General features: G+C 45.1%; 1 protein-coding gene and 1 long non-coding RNA gene across 9 annotated transcripts in view; one reads left to right on the top strand and one right to left on the bottom strand.

The window, feature by feature from the left end:
• COL26A1 (collagen type XXVI alpha 1 chain) overlaps positions 1-16,632 on the top strand; it is a 196,484-nt gene extending 179,852 nt beyond the window's left edge. For 6 of the 8 annotated variants that reach the window (XM_075112786.1, XM_075112780.1, XM_075112781.1 and 3 more), the window contains 5 exons: positions 40-102; positions 5,528-5,572; positions 7,000-7,044; positions 8,049-8,133; positions 11,515-16,632. In XM_075112786.1, coding sequence (XP_074968887.1) covers positions 40-102; positions 5,528-5,572; positions 7,000-7,044; positions 8,049-8,133; positions 11,515-11,687 — 411 coding nt within the window. In that variant the 3' untranslated portion in view covers positions 11,688-16,632. The remainder of the gene's footprint in view (positions 1-39; positions 103-5,527; positions 5,573-6,999; positions 7,045-8,048; positions 8,134-11,514) is intronic. The other 2 variants (XM_075112782.1, XM_075112783.1) reach the window with 2 other exon arrangements.
• LOC142065955 (uncharacterized) lies at positions 3,531-11,520 on the bottom strand. The gene is made up of 2 exons (XR_012663573.1): positions 11,302-11,520; positions 3,531-3,901 (listed from the first exon to the last, which is right to left on the bottom strand). It is a non-coding gene; the product is annotated as an uncharacterized LOC142065955 (long non-coding RNA).
• Positions 16,633-19,440: the final 2,808 nt, after the last annotated feature.

The raw sequence follows: 19,440 nt of genomic DNA, 5'->3' as shown, positions 1-19,440 counted from the left end.
AGTAGAAATTAATTCTTTCTTCTTCTGCATCTCTTCTAGGGCTTACCGGGCTCTCCAGGACAACCTGGGCCAAAAGGCTCCAAAGGAGACCGAGGAGAGAGAGTAAGGCTTTACAGGCACAGAGGGATTCTGAGCAACCTCTGGGGAGATGCCTCAGAAATTATATATGATATAGGTCTTTCAAATTCTGTGGGACTACAGCCATGAACAATTTTAAATGTAGAGTTTCTAGGTCTTCTGCAAGAACTAAGGTGGTGGTTTACTGTACAGATAAAGGGTTGAATTGCTTGCAAAGTCTGGTGTTCTCTAAAGAGACTTGGGTAGCAAATACATGATATATAAAGGTTTGTGGACACTAACTTTCGTCTGCCAACCAAAGCTCTTTAGCGTGGGTGGTTTAACTGAACTCCTCCTTCTGTGGCAATAAGGCAGCAAAAGCTCATCAGACTTTTCCTGAACCAAAGCCAGTCCCCAGGTCAAATGATGTTCTTGATATATTTAGAATATTGAAATGATGTTCTTAATATGTTTATGTGCTATACCTCAGTCCTTGATGGGTTGTCAAGTGCTAATAACTAAACATAGATAGAAGGGCTGTTTGAATGTTATTTCCAAAGTGGTGAAGTTTAGGAAATACCAGAGAAAAGTGTAACAAGAATATAAATATGTCAGATTCCTGGTCCAGCATTCAAGCACCAGGAAGGGTTTTAATGTGGCATTTGGGCCGTTGCTCCTTCTCTTCAGCTTCCTCTCCAAAAGGCCTTTGAAATCTTCTTTGAGAGACATTAGGAGAGCAAAATCATTTGAAAATGTAGTACCTGGGGAGGATCATTCGGCAATTAGATCTGCAAAATGTAGAAGTGGGCAGAGTTGGACTGTGGACCATTGGTAAGACCCTAGTGTGGAGCAGAGTTAAAGAAAGGAAGAAAGATAAGGATTAAAATATGGGTTGGTACCACTAAAATGATGGATGTTTGCAGTGGTGGCTGCATCGACAGCCTTGTGCCACAGCTGTAGGAGACAGGTTCCCTTTTCTTCCAAGTGCCACTTTTACCATCACATAGATGGAGGTGAATGTGGAGGTCACCACGTGTAAATGGGTGGCCGTAGGTGACATGATTCCCTCGTATGACAGCATCTCCTCTTCTTCGTTTCTGCTTACTCTTCCAATCCAAAAGACAGAGGGATGTCTGAAAGAGCTAAGAGAGATAAATGCAGATTTGAGCTCAGGGTCCCCCAGAGCCATGGGCTAAAGAACTATGACTGTGGGAATGATAAACTCCTAATAAACCCTGAACTTGTGCAGGACTTGCTGCTGCAGCTAGATCCCTGTAAGTCGATGGGGCCTGATGGGATTCATCCAGGGGTAATTAAAGAGCTGGTTGATGTCATAACAAGACCTCTCTCGATGATTTTTTCAATGCTCCTGGGAATCTGGAGAGGTCCCAGTTGATTGGAAGCTGGCAAATGTTGTCCCAGTCTTCAAGGGCAACAGGGGTGACACTGGTAACTACAGGCCTGTCAGTCTCACTTCTGTGTCTGGTAAAATTATGGAGAAGATTATGCTGGGAGTTACTGAAAAGCACCTGAAAGCCAGCGCAGTCATTGGTCCCAGCCTGTACGGGTTCATGTGGGGAAAGTCCTGCTTAACAAACTTGATTTCCTTCTATGACACGGTCACCCACCCGGCTGACCAAGGGAAGCCAGTCGATGCGATCGTTTTGGATTTCAGGAACGCTTTCGATAGGGTCTCTCACAGTGTCCTCCTGGACAAGGTGTCCAGCACGTGGCTGGATAAACTCGTCATGCAGGGGGTGAGCAATGGGCTGACGGGTCGGGCTCAGAGGGTCATAGAAATGGGGTTACATCGGGCTGGCGAGCAGTCACTAGTGGGGTTCTGCAGGGATCCATCCTGGGGCTGGCATCTTTAATCTCTTTGTAAATGACTTGGATGCAGGACTGGAGGGAATACTAGTTAAGTTTGCTGATGACACAAAGCTGGGAGGAGCTGTTGGCACTCCTGAGGGCAGAGAGGCCCTGCAGAGAGCGCTAGACAAATTAGAGAGCTGGGCATCACCAACTGTGTGAAGTTAACAAGGGCAAGTGCCGGGTTTTGCCCCTGGGGCACGGCAACGCTGGATGTACAGACGCCTGGGGAACGAGGGGCTGGGGAGCAGCTCCCCAGGGAGGGACCTGGGGGCTCTGGCCGACGGCAGGCTGAACACGAGCCACCAGCGTGCCCTGGCAGCCCAGAGGGCCAGCCGTGCCCTGGGGGGCACCGAGCCCCGCATCGCAGCTGGGTGAGGGGGGGGATTGTCCCGCTCTGCCCCGCGCTGGGGCGGCCTCACCTCGAGCGCTGCGGGCAGCATTGGGCGCCGCAGGACATTGAGGGTATAAAGCTACTGGAGAGTGTCCAGAGGAGGCCACAGAGCTGGGGAAGGGTTTAGAGGAGAAACTGTACAAGGAGCAGCTAAAGCCCCTTGGGTTGTTCAGCTGGAGCAGAGGAGGCCGAGGGCAGCCTCATGGCGCTCTGCAGCTCCCTCCCGAGGGGCGGAGGAGGGGCAGGGCTGGTCTCTTCCCTCTGGTGCCCAACGCCAGGCCCCGAGGGAATGGCAGGGAGATGTGCCAGGGGAGGGTTAGGTTGGGCGTTAGGGAAAGGTCCTTCCCCCAGAGGGTGGTGGAGCCCTGGCACAGGCTCCCCAGGGAGGCATCACGGCACCAGCCTGGCGATATTCAAGAAGCACTTGGACAAGGCCCTCAGAGACACGGTGTGAATTTGGGGTGTCCTGTGCAGGGACAGGAGTTGGACTCGATGATCCTTGTGGGTCCCTTCCAGCTCAGGGCATTCTGTGATTCTATGAAATTTGTTAACTCCAATTTGATGGCTTCCCAAATTCATGAGAATAACTAGCAACAGACTTACACAATGCTCCTGTGTCCAGACAGTGTGCAAGGAGAGCAAGTCCAGGTGGCTTGTGTCATTCCCTTCTGAGGCACTTCACATCAAGGAGCAGCAGATATCTGAGGAGGGAGCATATATGCTTTTAAAACGCTCCAGTTTATTTTATTATCTTTGCATGTTGTTTTGGGTGCTTGATCCCTGTTCTTACTTAAGAAATCACTTGCAGCGCCCTAAAAGACAGAGACCATTTGAAGTGACTGTTTGTAATTTTTAGTAACAGTTTCCTTGTGCAGATCAGCCACTTTGGGCATGCATTGGCTTTACTACTATATTAGACTGATGTATTTCTCAGACTAGAGTTTAAGATTCTGATAGAGAGCAAAACCTTAACTGATGAGATTTCAGCACAGGTTACTGACCACAGCTCGTCACCATTAAATGTTAATTTTTCAGTTAAAAAAAAAACAACCCAACCAAAAACCAAAAAAAAACCAGGGCATGGTATATGGCAACGTGTCAAGTTTCCATCCAGGAAACTGATAAGAGCTCTTCCTCAATGATTCATTTCACATTTTGCTTTAGTCTGTGGTTGGCCATATTGCTAAGATTACACTTATTTTGAAGAAGAAAAAAAAAAAAACCAAAAAACTCTGTTGCACTCTGTCCATTCAGTACAGAAAAATCCTTTAGACTTTGATTTTTGTTCCCTCCTTGTTAGATATTCAAAATTGTAACTCTCCTTCTAGGTTTGGAATGAATTAGATTTTTAAATGTCTCACTCAACAGAAAAAATAAATGCTATTTCCTGTCCTTCCTCTGTTAGCGTGGAAAGTAAAGGCGAGTGCTTCTTCAGGCAGAATTGCTGTAGGATGTTCTGTGCGCTCTTTGTCTCTTGTGAGTGTGGATTTGAATGCTGGTTTTGACAACTACATGCTGCAATTTTGGGTTTGGTGGATACAAATCAGAGCTGGCTTAACACAGGGCGGAGGAGCTGTGCAGCTGCAAAGAAAAGCAGAAGAGGCTTTACAATAGCTATTGAGATTTGAGAAAATGTTGTTATACATTCTTCTTGCTTAATCTCAAAGAGAACAGATGTAGAAGAGACCTGAAGCAGTCTGAGCGCGTCCCCTGGCTGGCACATCTATGTGTGCCGCTCACGATCGGCCTCTGTTCATCTTATTCTTAAAGAGTGCCAGTGAGGGATGCACTGCATCATCTCCAGGCAGTCTTCAGAGGTACAGCTAGCGAGGGCCTGGGATAAAGGATATTTCTAACATCCAGTCTAAATATCCTTTGATCCCCTTTAAGCTGGTAACATCCTTTCCTTTTCCCCCTGGACACAGACAACAGTCTATTTATGTATTTTGAGTGCGTCGTTATGTCTCCTCTCCATGATTTGCCGCTTGCCTGTGCTTTTTCACAGGCCTTACTCCCTCCAGTGCAGAGTCCAAGTATTTCCCTTTGAAGATGCTCAGAGCACCTGACAAATTGGGCCTTCCTCCCAGTGCTCTTCATGTCAATATGGGCCTTTGTCTAGTGCTGGCTAGCTGCTCACCAGCACCACGTAGCTCTCCATAGTCATGTTTTTTAGATGCCCAAGGCCCATTGGTTTTTTATACAAAGCAGCAGTTTGATGGACACAGTAGCAAAGCAACTCTCCCTTTCTGGCAAATCCTACAAAAAGCTGCTGCCAGCTAGGTAGTGGCGGGGGAAAGGGATGGGTTTGTTTCTGTGTACGTCTAGGGGAGAAGAGCAAGGTTAAATATGTGGCTGTGTCATGAATAGATTTCTAAAGATGCTTTTAAATTTTGCTTCTCCTTCCCCAGCTCCTGCTTTCTTATGAAATAATCTATAACTCTTCTGGTCAGGGATTCTACCCTGCCCCACCATGCTCTGGGGTGGTAAACCAGCACTGCAGAGGAAAACAGGGAAAAAAGATGGTCAGTTCGATGGCATTTTATTCTGCCCCAAACCAACACCTACCATTTCAAAATGTTTCTTTTTAAAACAAAAAAAAAACACACCACACACACACACACAAAAAAAAAAACAACCTACTGAGAACAATGTGAAAATTAGCACAGCAGGAAAAAGAAACAAATCGACCAAAATATTGTACGTGTGTTTTGATCAGTAGCTGTTGGGGTTAATGCAGGGATGTGTGTGTGGAGCAGGAGGCAGAGTAAATCAGTGCTCTGTGGGAGTCCTGGGCTCTGTTTGCTGTCTGGGGCAGCATCAGCCCATCATTTTTACTAGAGAGAAGAATGTGGTATTTTTGTAAGAAACAAATCCCCAGCCAAATTTCTTCCCGGTATAATGTAACTGACTGCTGTAAAGTTAAAAAAAATTGCTAATCATCTTACTGAGAGGGTACTGAGCTGAGTAGCTCTGTATTGAACGAACTTCTCCAAAGCATGATGCATTTTGGAGCTGATACTTGACAGAAAACCATGACCCCCTTTTGCTGTCTCTAAGTGATAATGTCAAGGGAAAGGATTTTTTTTTCATATTATCCCAAGTGTAAGGTTTTTCATTAAGCCATCTGAATTCCACTAGTAAAATTTACACTATGTTCTTGTCAAATGGAAAAATATCTCCTAATGACACTTACTTTATTTCCAACAGGGGCAAGCAGGTCTGACTGGAGAGAGGGGCATTAAGGGATTTCCTGTAAGTGATGTACTTGCGGGTGTGTGCAAGACTCAGATGGGTTTGGTGCCTGCCTGGCACCATAAATACCACCTACAGGACTGCAGCTGGTTGAACCAGCTCTCTCAGATGCAATGCTTAGGTCAACTGTCTCCAGCTTACACATTTGTTCAATAGGCAACCTCACCTTAACGTAGTCCTCTGCAAATAAAACGTAGTCTTCCTGCATGTTAAGCCTAGTGCTGAAATGCCACGATCAGGAAGGCATCATGCCAACAGAGGAGATGTGTGCTTTGCTTGCAGATCCCCTCTAGCCAAACCTTGGCAGACAGAAGCCCTCTCCCTACCCCGTGAGGTTTCTGGTACTACCAGAGCCCAAAGGTGGGCACCTTTAAACAACCCAAAGTACTCCCTCTTGCACCTTGGCCTGCCAAGTTGAGCTGGAAACCCTTTAATGAGATAAAGAGATGTCTCCAAATGATGTCTTGGCAATACCTGAATAGATGCACACAGGCGATGTCTGCACTGGCACACATGGCTAGGGTGCAAGCAAACCGGTGGAGTTGGGAGTTGGCTGAAAGTGAGCTAGTGGAGCAAGTTGGGGTTTTTTTTCTGGCTGGCAGCATCCAGAGAGGTCCTAGATCCTCTGGGAGGTTTCTCTTCTCTCTTCCTTAATTCTACCTCATCAGTTTGTACGAGTCACACAACGTTTTCTTCACACCTTCCTTCCATACCCACTCCTGCTTTGCAGCTGGATTGCATGTTGGACATCTCAGGGATGTCCATCAAGTTTGAGGAGCTCAGGCATTTCCACTCTATTTCAGTCACCAGTTTGTTAGCCCTTTCCCTTTTTTTATGTTTAGCTTGTGGTTTAATCTCTCCATGTCAGCTGTTCTTTGAGAAATACATGAACATCCTGGTTGGGGGGAACATCAGACCAATGTTCACAGCACATAGGGATCTTTGTTCAAGAAAAGGTTAATGAGTATCTTCAGAGGCAGAAAGTGATGTGATTAATTAATGAGAGCAGAATGGCGGATTTTATGTTCTAAATAAAGATGAACATGTGCATGTTTGGGGGAGGGGAGCAGTATTTTTGTGTCAGTGTGAGGTAAAAGCATTGCTCATTGAGATTGTCATGAGATAGATATAGTCTTCTTGTGGGCCCAGGCCATTGCAGCCAGCCCCTCCTGCAGCTTGGCCACTCCTGGCCAAGTTCATAGTGTTAGAAATGGTAATGACCTCCTGGGAAGCTGGTGGGAGCCAGGACAGAGCTCACAGGAGCACTTTGGCCCTTGGTGTGAAGTGCTGGAGAGTCAGTTAATTTGTTTTCTGCTGGTGAAATGCTGCTGCCTTTAATTTGTTTCTTTGGAGGGAAGGGATGCAAGTGATCCTGGGCGGGGGCCTCGGTCACATGAAAAGCAATTTCTGTTTCTTGTCTCTTTTAGGGTGAACCAGGCAAGAAGGGTGAGGAAGGTGACAAAGGTGCTGATGTAAGCATGTAGTTCTACTGTTGTTTTACTTTCCTGTTTGTCTTTTTACTGTGCTTCAACCATATTCCCTTTGGCAGGCTGCTTTGTGGAGGGCAAGGGTCCTGTCCACAGTTAAAAGTGCAGCGATTATATGAACCTTGGGTTTGATTTTCATACATGTCAGAAATCCCAGTCTTTGCGGCTCCCTTGGCCATGTTGTCAGCTGCCCTTCCCACCGTGTTCTCTGAACACCTCCTCAGTCCCCAGTAGTTGTTCTGCCACACAGAGCTGCTGCAAGGTGGGCCACCACTGTCCCTCCCACTAGCTGAGGGACAGACTCCCAGAAGACATCAAGCTGTATGTGAACAGAGTTGGAGTTCTTACATCTCTGCTTTCCCACCCTAAAATACTTCCCAATATCTGTCCTTTCAAGCCCATACCTAAGGCAATAGGGGCAACAAACTACAGCTTGACTGTACAAGAAAGTATGTGGACAGGCTTCAGGCAGCATGTGGCCCAGCTAGGAGCTCTGTGAGAGCAGCGTGAAGCCCATCAGGCTGGCTTCGCATGCCACTGTTCCAGTTTATAAGGGAGCAACAAGCTAGTGCTAGCCACACGTCTTGCTTCCCTGGTGTACCAGGTAACTCACTGATGTTCAGAGCAAACATCAGATGAGAGCAAAACCTGTTCTCCAGGTAGGTCGGCATAGTTAACATAAGCTTCACTTGTAAAGGTTTGACAGGAATATGCAGCCTGGGTTTGGCCCACTGCAGAAGCAGGAACCAAACTGAAAGGCTTGGCTTTGGATCAGAGGCTCTGCAAACACGGGCTCTAACTGAGGCATTTTTCTTTAAATAGGGATTTCTCCTGCATTCCTACTTAATCCTTGCAGTTTATCTCCCTTTTTACAACTTTTCTTTTTCAAACATTCACACTGTATAGTTTGGCGTTATAGAGGCAACATTATGAACAAGAAGCCTATTCTGCAATGTATACCAATGTTAGTTTTCTTTTCCTTCTTGCAGGGGGAAGGTGTTCAACAGCTTCGAGAAGCTCTGAAGATTTTAGCTGAGAGGGTATTAATTCTTGAGCACATGATAGGAATTCATGGTAAGCGTCGCTAAGGTTTTCTTTGCTAGACAACTGGGGGCTCTGTTCAGGCAGCTGCTTGGGGCTAAACATCCTCCCATTCTCCTAAACTCTCTGTCTAGAATCTGTTTAAGCCAGGTTTTCAAACCTAGGGACCCAACATGACATAAAGGATGCTGAGAACTGTTGAGGACCTAGCGCTTCCACCAACTGCACTAGTTATTCTGGCTTTACAGTAGCAGGTGAAATGACCCCCACAATAATTTTTATTACAATTGAGACAGCCAAGTCACGAGCAGCAGCTCAAGCCACGTGGCACAGATCATCCACCAGCTTCCCAGGGAGCTGCTTGTTCAAGTCTTTATGCCAGATCATTTAATCCTGTTAATAGTGTCTTCCAAGTGACTTGGCCCTTGCCTTGTGTAGCACTATATTTTACGGAGAAAGCCCAATGGTTTTCAGCCGTTACCCTGAAAACCAGCGATCCCTGAATTTTTGTGATTATAACCTACATAAAACCTATTTTCACAATCAGATTTAAAGTTAAGTCTCACGTGTTCTTTGTTCAGATAGATTTTAAGTTTTTTGCTGAGGCTATTTGGCATCACTGGTACAGTGTGTGACATCACCCTTAAGGAGTGTTTGCTCCCCTTAATCAGAGTATGGGATTGTGCAGTTGTCACAGATCAGCCGTCTCCCTTTGGGGTACTTGAGGATCAATTCGCGCTCAGCTGCCAAAAGTTGCTGTGCCAACGTCTCCCTTTTCAGAAATACGATAGAGGCAAAACGTTGTTTAGATCCGCTATCCCAGCCTGTTCCTTGGCACTGAGATGAGCATTTTTTAACTAAGTCAGTCCCATAGCAATTTTCTTCTATTTTCTCCTTGACACATAGCACCTTGTTCCTGGCCTCACTTGCAAAGCAAGCTGCTCGCACCTTCCTTCAGATTGACATCCACTTCTATTATGAAGTGGCCTTTGGATATTGATTTAGCCTGTGAAAATGCTGAACAGCTAAAATGTCCAGCAGTTCCTAAGTGAGTGACTTAAAGCGCACCTATTACCGTTCAGCGAGGCAGCATGCTTCGAGAGCCCACAAGCTCCTCCTGGAGCCAGCACAGTGCTAAAATGAAAATGCCACTGGGCACTTGAAAGCCAAAACATTGTCGGTGCCTGGTGCTCTGTTATATGGCTGAACTAGCTTAGGTCTCAGTCCTGCTCGACATTGTTCAATGGACATGTGTCTTTTAGAGGCCCAAAGTACTATTTCCAGAAGCAATAGGCAGCAACAGCTTAAGCTTTTTGGGAAACCATGAACCCATGATTTAACTGCAGTCACGCTCACCTAACCTCTGCATTAATCCTAGTTTGTTTCGTATTTTCACTCAATTGTATATACCAAGGGCAGGAAGAGAAGTCTTTAACGCTTCTTTGTTTTGAGATGGCGGAGTTACCAGGAAGATGTCCCCTAGATTACCTAGGCAGCAATCCCTGCCCAGCCGGTGTGTTCTCCAGGCAAGAGGGGAAGGGGAGCCCAGTCCGTAAGCACGGTGCAGTGTATTGACAGGACCCAGGGCCTGGCCATCCGTTATCTTTTACTTTGTACCTTCATTTATTCTAGTATAAAGCAAAATGGCAGCTCTTCAGGAAGCTTGTGTAGACACAGGGGCTTGGACTGGGGGATTCATGCAACTTCGCCCCTGCAGAGCTGCCTAGTTTATCTATTTTACACATTGTCTGTTTGGCAGTACAGCAGCAACAAGGCATGCGCTGCTGCTGTTTTGAAACAATTGTTTTGGCAAACCTTTTTTACTGACATAAATGTATTTTCTGTTATTGCTTGGGATGGAGGCAAGTTAGTTATACCCAGGTACACTTCCATACCAGTGTAACTGCGTCAGGAAAAATGGATGGGTTTTAATTGTACAGTGCAGTTAAATACCTATATTGCATGACTTTATAGAAATAGTTCCTTTTTCATCCAGTAACAATATAGATAATTATATTTTTACTCCGTGCTTTTGAGATAGTTCCATTCTTTAACTTAAGACATATTTTACTCCCTACAAAAAAACTGTTTAGAAAGACAACTGGGAAAGCAAGGCATTTTTCCCTTGTGCAATCATGTTCATCTCTATGTGTTTATGGTTAAAAAAAAAAACCAAAACCAACAGAAAAAGACATAAGTAACCAAACGGAATATCCTTGAGCACAGACCTCCCTGCGCTGAAAGGCACCACACTGGTTTAAATCACCCAGCACCAACCATCTGGTCATGTTCCCACTGTAGGTGTTAAGGATTTTACCACAGTTCCTGGGCAGCCTGGCTCAGCCCAGCTTTACAGACCCACGCAGAAATGCCAAGTGCATGCTCTCATTTTCCCAAGAAACTTCACAATCAGTGTGGTTTCCAAAACCACAGCCACCCAAGCAACACGGCAAATATACCAGCAAACAACCCTAGTCTCTGCAGTGGGAGGGCAGTTTGAGATTATCTGGCCTAGCAAACTGCAGAGAGCAGCCCAGCAGGACACAGGAAAGCCCAAACTGCATGGCAGTGTTCGCTTCCAGTGAACACGGCACAAATCCTCCGGCAGCCAAACGCTCGCTTGAAACAGAAATGCTGCCTCGTGGGATCAGACCAAGGCTGGGTGTCTGGCTTGAGGTTTGGGCTCTTGGTAGGGAAACAAGCAAATGTCCGTCTCTGAAGGCAAAAGGAAGAAGAAACTGGGGCGTTAAAAGTGATGAGGCAGCATCGAATTATCAGCATCTGTTGCTGACTGCTGAGAAAACAGAAGAGTGGCCGTAGTCAAATGTATATTTACCTTTGTAGGGCAGGAGGCTGTAGGAAGAGGAGGTGTGTGTTACCATGAGGCATGCTGGGAGAATGGACAGCTAATATTTTTTCCCAGCTTTATTGCTAATTTTGCTCTAGCCTAGGGTGGATCAATCCTTTCATTCAATCTTTGCAGTGCCTCAAAATGTCCTTTACAAGGGGTGAAATGGTACTTAAACCCCCAGGAGCATCACTTCCCAGTGACCACTTGGGCTCATTCTTCAATAACAGGAGTCTGCGGGCAATGCTGAGTAGCAGCTATAGCCCAAGCAAAATTATAATCAATAAAAGAACAGCACTTTGTAGCTGGAATTACAAATGAGAACAGGGGCCATGTGCAGTAAGAGTACTTACCCCAAAGAGTTTAGACAGGGCCGAGGGAAAAGACCTGATGTAGGCATGGTGTGACAGCAGCAAACGTGTAGCTCCGCAGTTGCTTGCTGGATGGAAAGACAACAGGAGGGACGACGCTTCTTCCAGAGGAGGTATCATTCAGAAGGGCCCATTTACACTTTCCTTAGCCTCCCCTTTTAAATAGCGCTCTCCCGTGACTTTCTCTCCTTACAGACTCTTTATCTTCCATTGAGCCAGGCTCTGGACAAGATGTGATCCCAGGCTCCCCTCTGCGAACCAGCATCAAGATCAAACGTGGAGGACCCCAGCAGCCGCAAGCCTACCAGATCCTCTCTTCACTGCTGGATGACAGTGAAGCCAAAAGGAGAAGCAATCGGATGAAGTAGGAGCATCTGTGTGTTCTCTGTGCCTGTTCACCTGTTAAAGATACAGTATCCTAGTGCTTAATTGCAGAGTGCAAATGAAGTGGGTAGGAGGCTGTAGTGTTGGCAACCGGGTTTCCTCACCTGGCCAATACTATGCCTGTATTGCAGGGAATGTCTTATCCATAGCTCAGAGAGGGTCTTATGAACGTTTTCCTTGATTTTATTGTTTTGCCTTTGGAATACCAGATGGCCGGTATCCCTACAAACTGTCTACAGAAATGACACCTCCTGACTGTGTCTCAAGGGTTTAATCCTCCTCTTGTGTCCTCACTGCCTGTGAAAGTTACTCAGTTAAAACACTGCTTAACTGGCTGAGACAATCAATCCCATCTAGACTCAAGACCAAGCCTTAGCCTTGTCCATTGGTATAGTTGGTGGCACCTGCTTTTATTTCATGTTGTGGTGCCATGCTGACTTCCAGGTGAAGATATCACTTCCATAGGCCATTAAAGCATGACCTGCAAGAATTTCTTTTAAGCAAAGAACAAATTGGAAAATTCAAAGAACATTTAAAACTGTTACTCTGAAAATAAAGGTTACTCTTTGGCCTTTAGCATCAAAGTCTTGGCTTTTCAAGTTGCTAATGGTATGCGAGTGGCATTATTTCTATATGTGGTTGGCTAAGCAAGGACTTTTGATGCAAATGTTCACAGCAACTTTGACTTTCTGTCTATCTTCAGTGAGGTTAGACTGTTTCTGTGAAAATACAGAGCAGTTTGAGATATGATGGACTTGTGCAAGAATTTTCCCATATTGTGTTCAGCTTGTGCATACCTCCAGAGATAATTAAGTTAAATAGTACCAATAACTATTCACAGGAAAAGATGTTTTTGCAATAGTTTCTTAGTCAATAAGGAAAAATGTTTTCACACTGTTTCATTTTTATCTTGTGAGTAAATCCTTGCCGTTTGAATCTGGACGCAATGTAGTAGCAAACCACAGCCTAAGGAATTAGTGTCTTGTCAAGAGCTTATCCTCTACTGGGAGTTAAATACAAAGTCATTTTACTTTCTGCAATAACTTGTTATTTTGGGGGAAGTCCCAGCTTCCAGGGTTAAGAAGTCAAACCTGCCCTTCCGTGACAAATTAATTACTACAACTGTGCAAACCGAATCAGACAAGTTGATGTCATTCATGTAGACAGTGATTTTTGTTAGAAAGGATGAGACTAACCAACAGAAAGGATGGGTACTATTTTTAAATATGTTTTTAATTCACACACACACACCCCTCCCCGTTCTGCCAGTTTTCAGATTCAGCCCAGGACGAAAGTGAGCAAATTGAATTTGTGTTGTCATTTTATTGCATAAGTCAGGTGAACTGGCCACGTCCCATCTGGTTCATAGTGCAAGATACAGCCCTCTGAAAAAGGCAAACTGTACTGCTACAATATTTCTGTCAAAAGCTGTTGCAAAGACCAACAACTATATGGTCCATGTATTCAGCAGCCCTTGTCACCCAAAGTGATCTTCCTAAGGCAAAACCAGAAGCATGTGGTACACTGGAAATGAGACTGAAGGAGCTCTGCCAGCCCAATATTAGCCACAGATTAAATTAACTTCCCATATACATTGTAAACATGGTAGATCTACAGAGATGTCAGAACATCCAAATCTTCCCTCTGAAGAGCATTGTTTTCAGAAATGAACAGGTTACAGGCTACTTCAGGGTGACTGAATTCACTATATGTCTTCATTTGGCCCTGTTCTTTAGAAGTCCAACTATCCGTCCCAAAACAGGGGAAATGGTGTTCTTTGATGCTGAGAGCACCGGAAACTTGTCCTTGTACAGAAGCTTTTTACTGCTGTACAACTAGATAATAAACAGCCTTGGTTTAAGCTGGCTTGGAGGCAGCAGTAAATGCATTTACTTGCCCTGCTTTTGAATCCTCACATTGCTTGGCTAATGCCAGTGGTGGTGCTCATTCAGCAGCCAACCCACGTCGTTCAGGTTGTACTTCCACATGCGCAAGGTTTCCTTTGGGCATTTCAAAGAAACAAGCCCAAAGCATTCCAAAAGTTTGAAGGGACGGTATGCTCAGGTGCTCTCTTTCCCTAAGACTCCAACATTTGAAGTAAATGCAGAGTTTTGCCAAGAGCTGATGCTTTGGGCTCCAGAATTCCTTTGCCTGCCTGTACTCTGAATTACAGCTGGAGTGTGATAGAGCCAGAAGAGAAGAAGTAAAACTACCCAAGTCAAGCAGGTTGCTGACCTCAAGCAGTCGCCCTGTATTCATAATCCTTTTGGGAGAATGAAATAAAGTCTCTTGAGTGCATCTTCGTTGCAAATCCAGTACTAACTCTAATGACAGTGTGTCTATAAATGATACTGAATTAAATCAGTGGGTTAAAGGCGGCTAGCAACCAGCCTTCAGCCTGGAAACAGGCACGAATGCGAACAGCTCAGCTTTTCAACATTTTGCAAATGACTGAGGTGCTGTACAGCAGCCTACGTCCCTCCATTCGCTACTGTGAGGGCCACAGCTCTGTTGGTGGACAGGTAAGCATGGTGCAGCCCCTGATACATTCTTGGAATAATCTTTCCATTTAAGAATTAAATGTGGAAAAAAAAATGTTTCCCCATTTACAGGCTGATTACCATGTAGGAATTGAGAAGTACTTGATTGCCTCTTTGTTGAATGGGGACCGTCTTGATCATTTGGACATTTCAAGACATAGCTGGGGCCTTCCAGGAGATGAAGCCTTCCATTATGCCTACCAGAAGGCATTGGAAGATCAGGTCCCAAAGCCTGAGGAGAAAGCCCAGTGCAGTCTAAACGTGTGCACTGGGCAGGGTGCTGCAAGCTACAGTCACTTGCCACATTAAGCAAATGTCCTCATGGCAGTTTCAGGAACTAAAGTAAACCAAAGCAATCTTTAAAAAGGGAAACAGCAAAATTCAGTTTCACTGGTCTCGTAGCTACAGGGTTGAATTCGGGGAAGAGGGAGCACAATGAGGCCATTTTCACTTCCCTGACATTTTGGAGCCTTCACACTGAATTGAAAGAGAAATATTTTTTTTCCTCCAAGTTTGGCTTCCTGACTTCAAAGCTATTGCATTACCCGGGTGAGTGCTCTCTCCGAGTCATTCGTATTGACTAAGATTTTGGATTTTGAATTATTTAAAACTAATGACTGGCAAGATGAAAAGACATTTAATGGAAAGTGTTTGCAATGAATCCTGCCAAGTCAATTGTCAAAAGGCTGGTTAGGTTTGGGTTGCAACCATTTTAATTATTGACTTTTCCAGATTTCTGTATGAGCTATGTAATTTTTTTCTCTCCACACTTCTTGCTTCATTTAGCTCCATCTCTCTGTCATGCGGTACTGTATCTTTAATTTGGGTGACAGGAGGCTTATACCAAGCGGACTTTCTCTCTCAGCTGGGGTTTCATCCTCTCTACTTACAAAAGGGTTGGACCACACTGTTGTGCAGGCCCAGTTTAATTATGTTTTAAAGGTGAACTCGGCCTCACATGCTGACATTAATGATATTCATGACTGAGCAAACCACTCCAACCACATTTTTCCATCTTAGGCAAGTTACTAAGGTTCCTTTTAGCCAGGGCATATAATGCCTCTTGCCATGGCTACGTAACTTAGAGAGTGGATTTATTTCATTTAGAAATATATTTTAATTGAAATGTTTAGTGCTTTATCTTACATGCATACTGTGCAATACCATAGTTTGTTCTTTTCCTTTCTTTTTTTCCCTAAGGCTTTGAAATTCTTAATGTTTCTTTGAGCTCCAATGTGGTTTTGACTTGGATTGGTTCTGGTAGTACTAACGCATTTTCCTTGCCTTGGGCTAACCAGAAGCAGCAGCAGCACATTGCACAACCAAAAATCTCTGTGGTCCGGGCACCCTGATGTTCACCAGCAATCTGGTACTCCTGGGAGGTGGAGAATGCTTCTCTCCAGAGTATCGAATTTGCACTTACTGTAAAGAATTGATAGCAACCCAGGGAAATAGGAATAAACTAGAGGGAAGAGCCCTCACCTGCTCCCACCAAACTCCACAGTAATTTTGCCATCAACTTTCAAAGGAACAGGCCATAAAATCAGATCCAGCTTTTCTGCTAGCACGGACTGGTGCTGCTTTCCGTGGAGCAAAGCATATGGCTCCCAAGCGGCTTTCTGAGCGTTTGGCTCTGGGGTTGGCGTTCACACCCGGTCTCTGCAATGAACGATTTCAATGTAGGAACCCGACCACTGTGACAAAGGCTTCTAAAAGACAATCAGCTTCTAGAATTACTTCTCGATACAGTTTATTGGAACTCCACTCTCCTCCACGTTTACACCTCTGTCCTACTCAGGATGACATTCCGAGTTTGGTGGTATAGGGGTTTAAGCTACTCGGTTTCTGTGATTGTGTTGAAACTAAGCAATTCAAAGGTGCTATAATTGTTCACAAAGCACATTCCCATCCATAGAAGGAAACGTTAACTTTTTCAACTAGTTACTTTACACAGTATTTTTTTATTTATATCAGTGTGTTTCGTATGTGTGCAAATGGTCCCGGCTTCTCTCATTGTAATAAGCTGTACAACCATTTGGTCTTTTATAGGGCAGCCATATGCAGTATCTTGCAATCATGTGTAATTTCTTAACTTAGAATAAATCTCATCTGATACGATGAACTCATTTATGGCAGGCGCTAATGTTTGTTGTAAACACAACCTGTTTGTTCCACCTCTTGCATGGTTACTTACCTGTTTTCATATTGCTATGTTATTGTTCAAATTATCTATTTCTCTTTATTTGCTATGGGGTTTGTTACTGTATACGGAATGTTTTGTATTCAGCATTTTCTTACAGAGCAGAGTGGGAACAGTACTCAAGAACCCACGAATACCAAAGACCTTTCATGTAATGCACTGAGAAATAAACTTACTGTACATGAATAAGATGTCAGGCGTCCGTATTTACAAAGTTCAGAGCAAGTTCAAGCAAACTGCGTCCTGAAATTGGGGCATCTGTTTTTGTTCCCTGCCATCTCAACTTTCTCTGACTAGATGTTTGCAGGTCCCTTAAAAGACAAGATTGTGCATAAAGACCGTGCTTCTGGCCATCTTCTGTGGGGTGGAGGGGCAAAAAGGGCCTTCATTAACTAAAGCCAAATCTGACAGGTTCCTCTCCCATGATGGGATTGACTATTGTGCACATGTTAGCTAGCCTGCTTCACCAAGCACGACTGCCACCTCGGAGGTTTGCAATTCATTGCTAGGATGCACTTACACACCACTTTGCGATCCCAGCCACGCTAACCAAATACAGGGGCCCATCCTGCCTTATTGCTGAGGCAGTTAATTCCTAAGGCAGCCTAGGAAAGCCTTCAAGCAATGTCAGCTTTGAGCATCTTGCTTTGCATTGCAGAGTGAGGCGCTGCCTGGATATGGCAGGCTCTTCCTGCAGGACCAGCCCTCCAGTTCCTGCAGGAGGTTTAAGTCAGTACAGATCCGTGGATCACAGCTTTCCCTCAGCTGAGCGAGGGCACGCTGAGCTGGGTTGGCTGCAGCAGACTGGGCGGTGGGGGAACAAGCCAGAGAGAGAAATCTGCAGTGCTTAAAAGCATAAATTGAAAACTGTTGGTCTTTGCAACTTGCCTCACTTCCTCATAAGTTTCCTTACAGTTCAGGGAAGTCGTGCTGACTAATCGAAGACAGCAACAGCTGCCCAGGCCCCCTCCCTGCAATGCCCTGGTACCTCCTGGGCATCTGCCCCCTCCAGAAGCGGCTGCGGCTGCAGTTGCCCACTCACGCCTTCTCTGAATTTGCCTCTGGGCTTATGGAGCCCCCACCCCCACTGCGAGCCGTCACCTCATGTGACAATTCACACTGTTAGAAGGGGAGGGGGTTAGGGACATGTTGGATTTTTAACCTTCCTATGATGGGAACAACGACCCATTTAGCTGCAGCTACCCATCTGTTTGCAGAGGGAGGCTTTACTCTGCGTGAGCCTTGGCTGTAAGAGAGGCCCTGGGCTGTTTCTGTCAGAGACGTGACAGTTCTGCTTTCTGAACTTGTTTTTTATATCCTGACAAAAATGAGATATGCAAATCACAGCCATTCCACACACACACACTCTGATTACACTGCAGATATGCAGATACCACTACTGTAGCAAAGGCTAAGTCTTGTAAACACTGGGAAACGTCCACAGTGTCAAGGCCTCTGCTTCATACAACTTTTTGCATCACTGATGAGGACATACTCAAGGTTACTTGATGCCAAACATTCCCATGCAGCAGTCCTCGGGGTCTCTCAGCATATATTTATCTTGGCTTTTGTGTCCCAACACCTCTAACTCTGATATATTTATCCTTGAAAAAAGTCCTCTGCAGGAAGGCAGTTCTGTTAATCACTACTGTACAGATTGGGAGTTGCTGGATAAAAGGCTAAATTAATTTCTTGGGACGTTTGTGGCTGTGCTGGCCTGCCAAGCACTGACTTAGCATCAGGGCCGTGTTGGTCTCTGGGCCATTATGGCCACTGATTGTAATCACAGCAAGGGAAGCGCTTTTCCTAATGCTTAACACAGCACAAGAAAAAAAATCAATGGGAGAGTTGAACAGATTGAACTGCTAGCAGGAGCTGATTAAACTATATATATACATACAAACACACACTCTTTGAATACACTGTGTTAACTCCATTAACCACATGCTCAGCAGCAAGTTGCTATACAGCTTACTTTTTAAAGACAGCTAAACATTAACACAGTAGGAAGGGCTCCGACAATATTGCTCATCACATGTCGGCCTGTTGAACACAACCAGGGAAGGGCTACCAGGAGTACCCCCACCCCAGTGCAGCCTGAACCAGCGGCTGTAACCCATGCTCACAGACCAGGATACTGGGGATGGGGAAACAGCAATCCTGATATGGGAACAGACTAATCCTAAGCTTCCCAAGCCACACTATGGCCAGCAAGGCAGCCACAACGCTGTACATATTATAAAGAAAAACTAAGCAGGGAAATTACATCACCTTGTTTATCATTGCTTCCTCTTTTAGGATAGTGTGTCTACAGTTCACAGAAAATGATGACAAGTTGGTTCAAAGATGGCTTGGAAAATATTTGACTACTCCAGACTTAAGGAAATAAATGCTTGAACTCAGAGAGCCGGGTAGTTGATCAGGCCCACCTTAGTTATCTCTTTTATGAGAGAGGCAGAGAGAGAAATGGCTGTGCCAGAGGGCAGGTCTTTCCCCTGGCCCACTCTTAGGACAGGCTCAGCACCCTTAGACAAAGCCAATCCCTTTTCTTTTTTAAATCCACATGACAGACTGGATAGCACATCTCCTCTACATAGTGGCTGGCAGATAAAAAATACAAAAACCAACAGTGCACTCTTTTAATGCTGCTGATGATGATACCTACCCATTGTAACAATTTGCCAAAGGATGTGATAGAGCTTTTGCTAGTAGACATTTTTCAAATTAGGAGAGGACTTTCTCCTCTAGTGTGTGTCTGTGTCTGTGTGTAGAATTCATTTAGGAAAGCCCTACTAGATAAGCAAACCGGTAGAGTTAGTGATTGTAAGGTTGCACGTGACCATTCCTGAACCTGCCTGTTTTGTGCCCAGCACAGCTCAGCACTGTCTAGATCTGCTGCCATATGCCACTTACACAGATTCACTAGTCCATGGGAACAAGATGGGGTTTTTTGCCAGCTGCACACTAAAAGTTGCCTGCCCTAAGCACGTCCAGCAC

This window comes from Phalacrocorax aristotelis, chromosome 18 (genome assembly GCF_949628215.1).
Source record: "Phalacrocorax aristotelis chromosome 18, bGulAri2.1, whole genome shotgun sequence".
Classification (NCBI taxonomy): Eukaryota; Metazoa; Chordata; class Aves; order Suliformes; family Phalacrocoracidae; genus Phalacrocorax; species Phalacrocorax aristotelis.
Note: the sequence above shows the minus strand (reverse complement) of the source record. Positions and strands in the feature narration are given on the sequence as shown.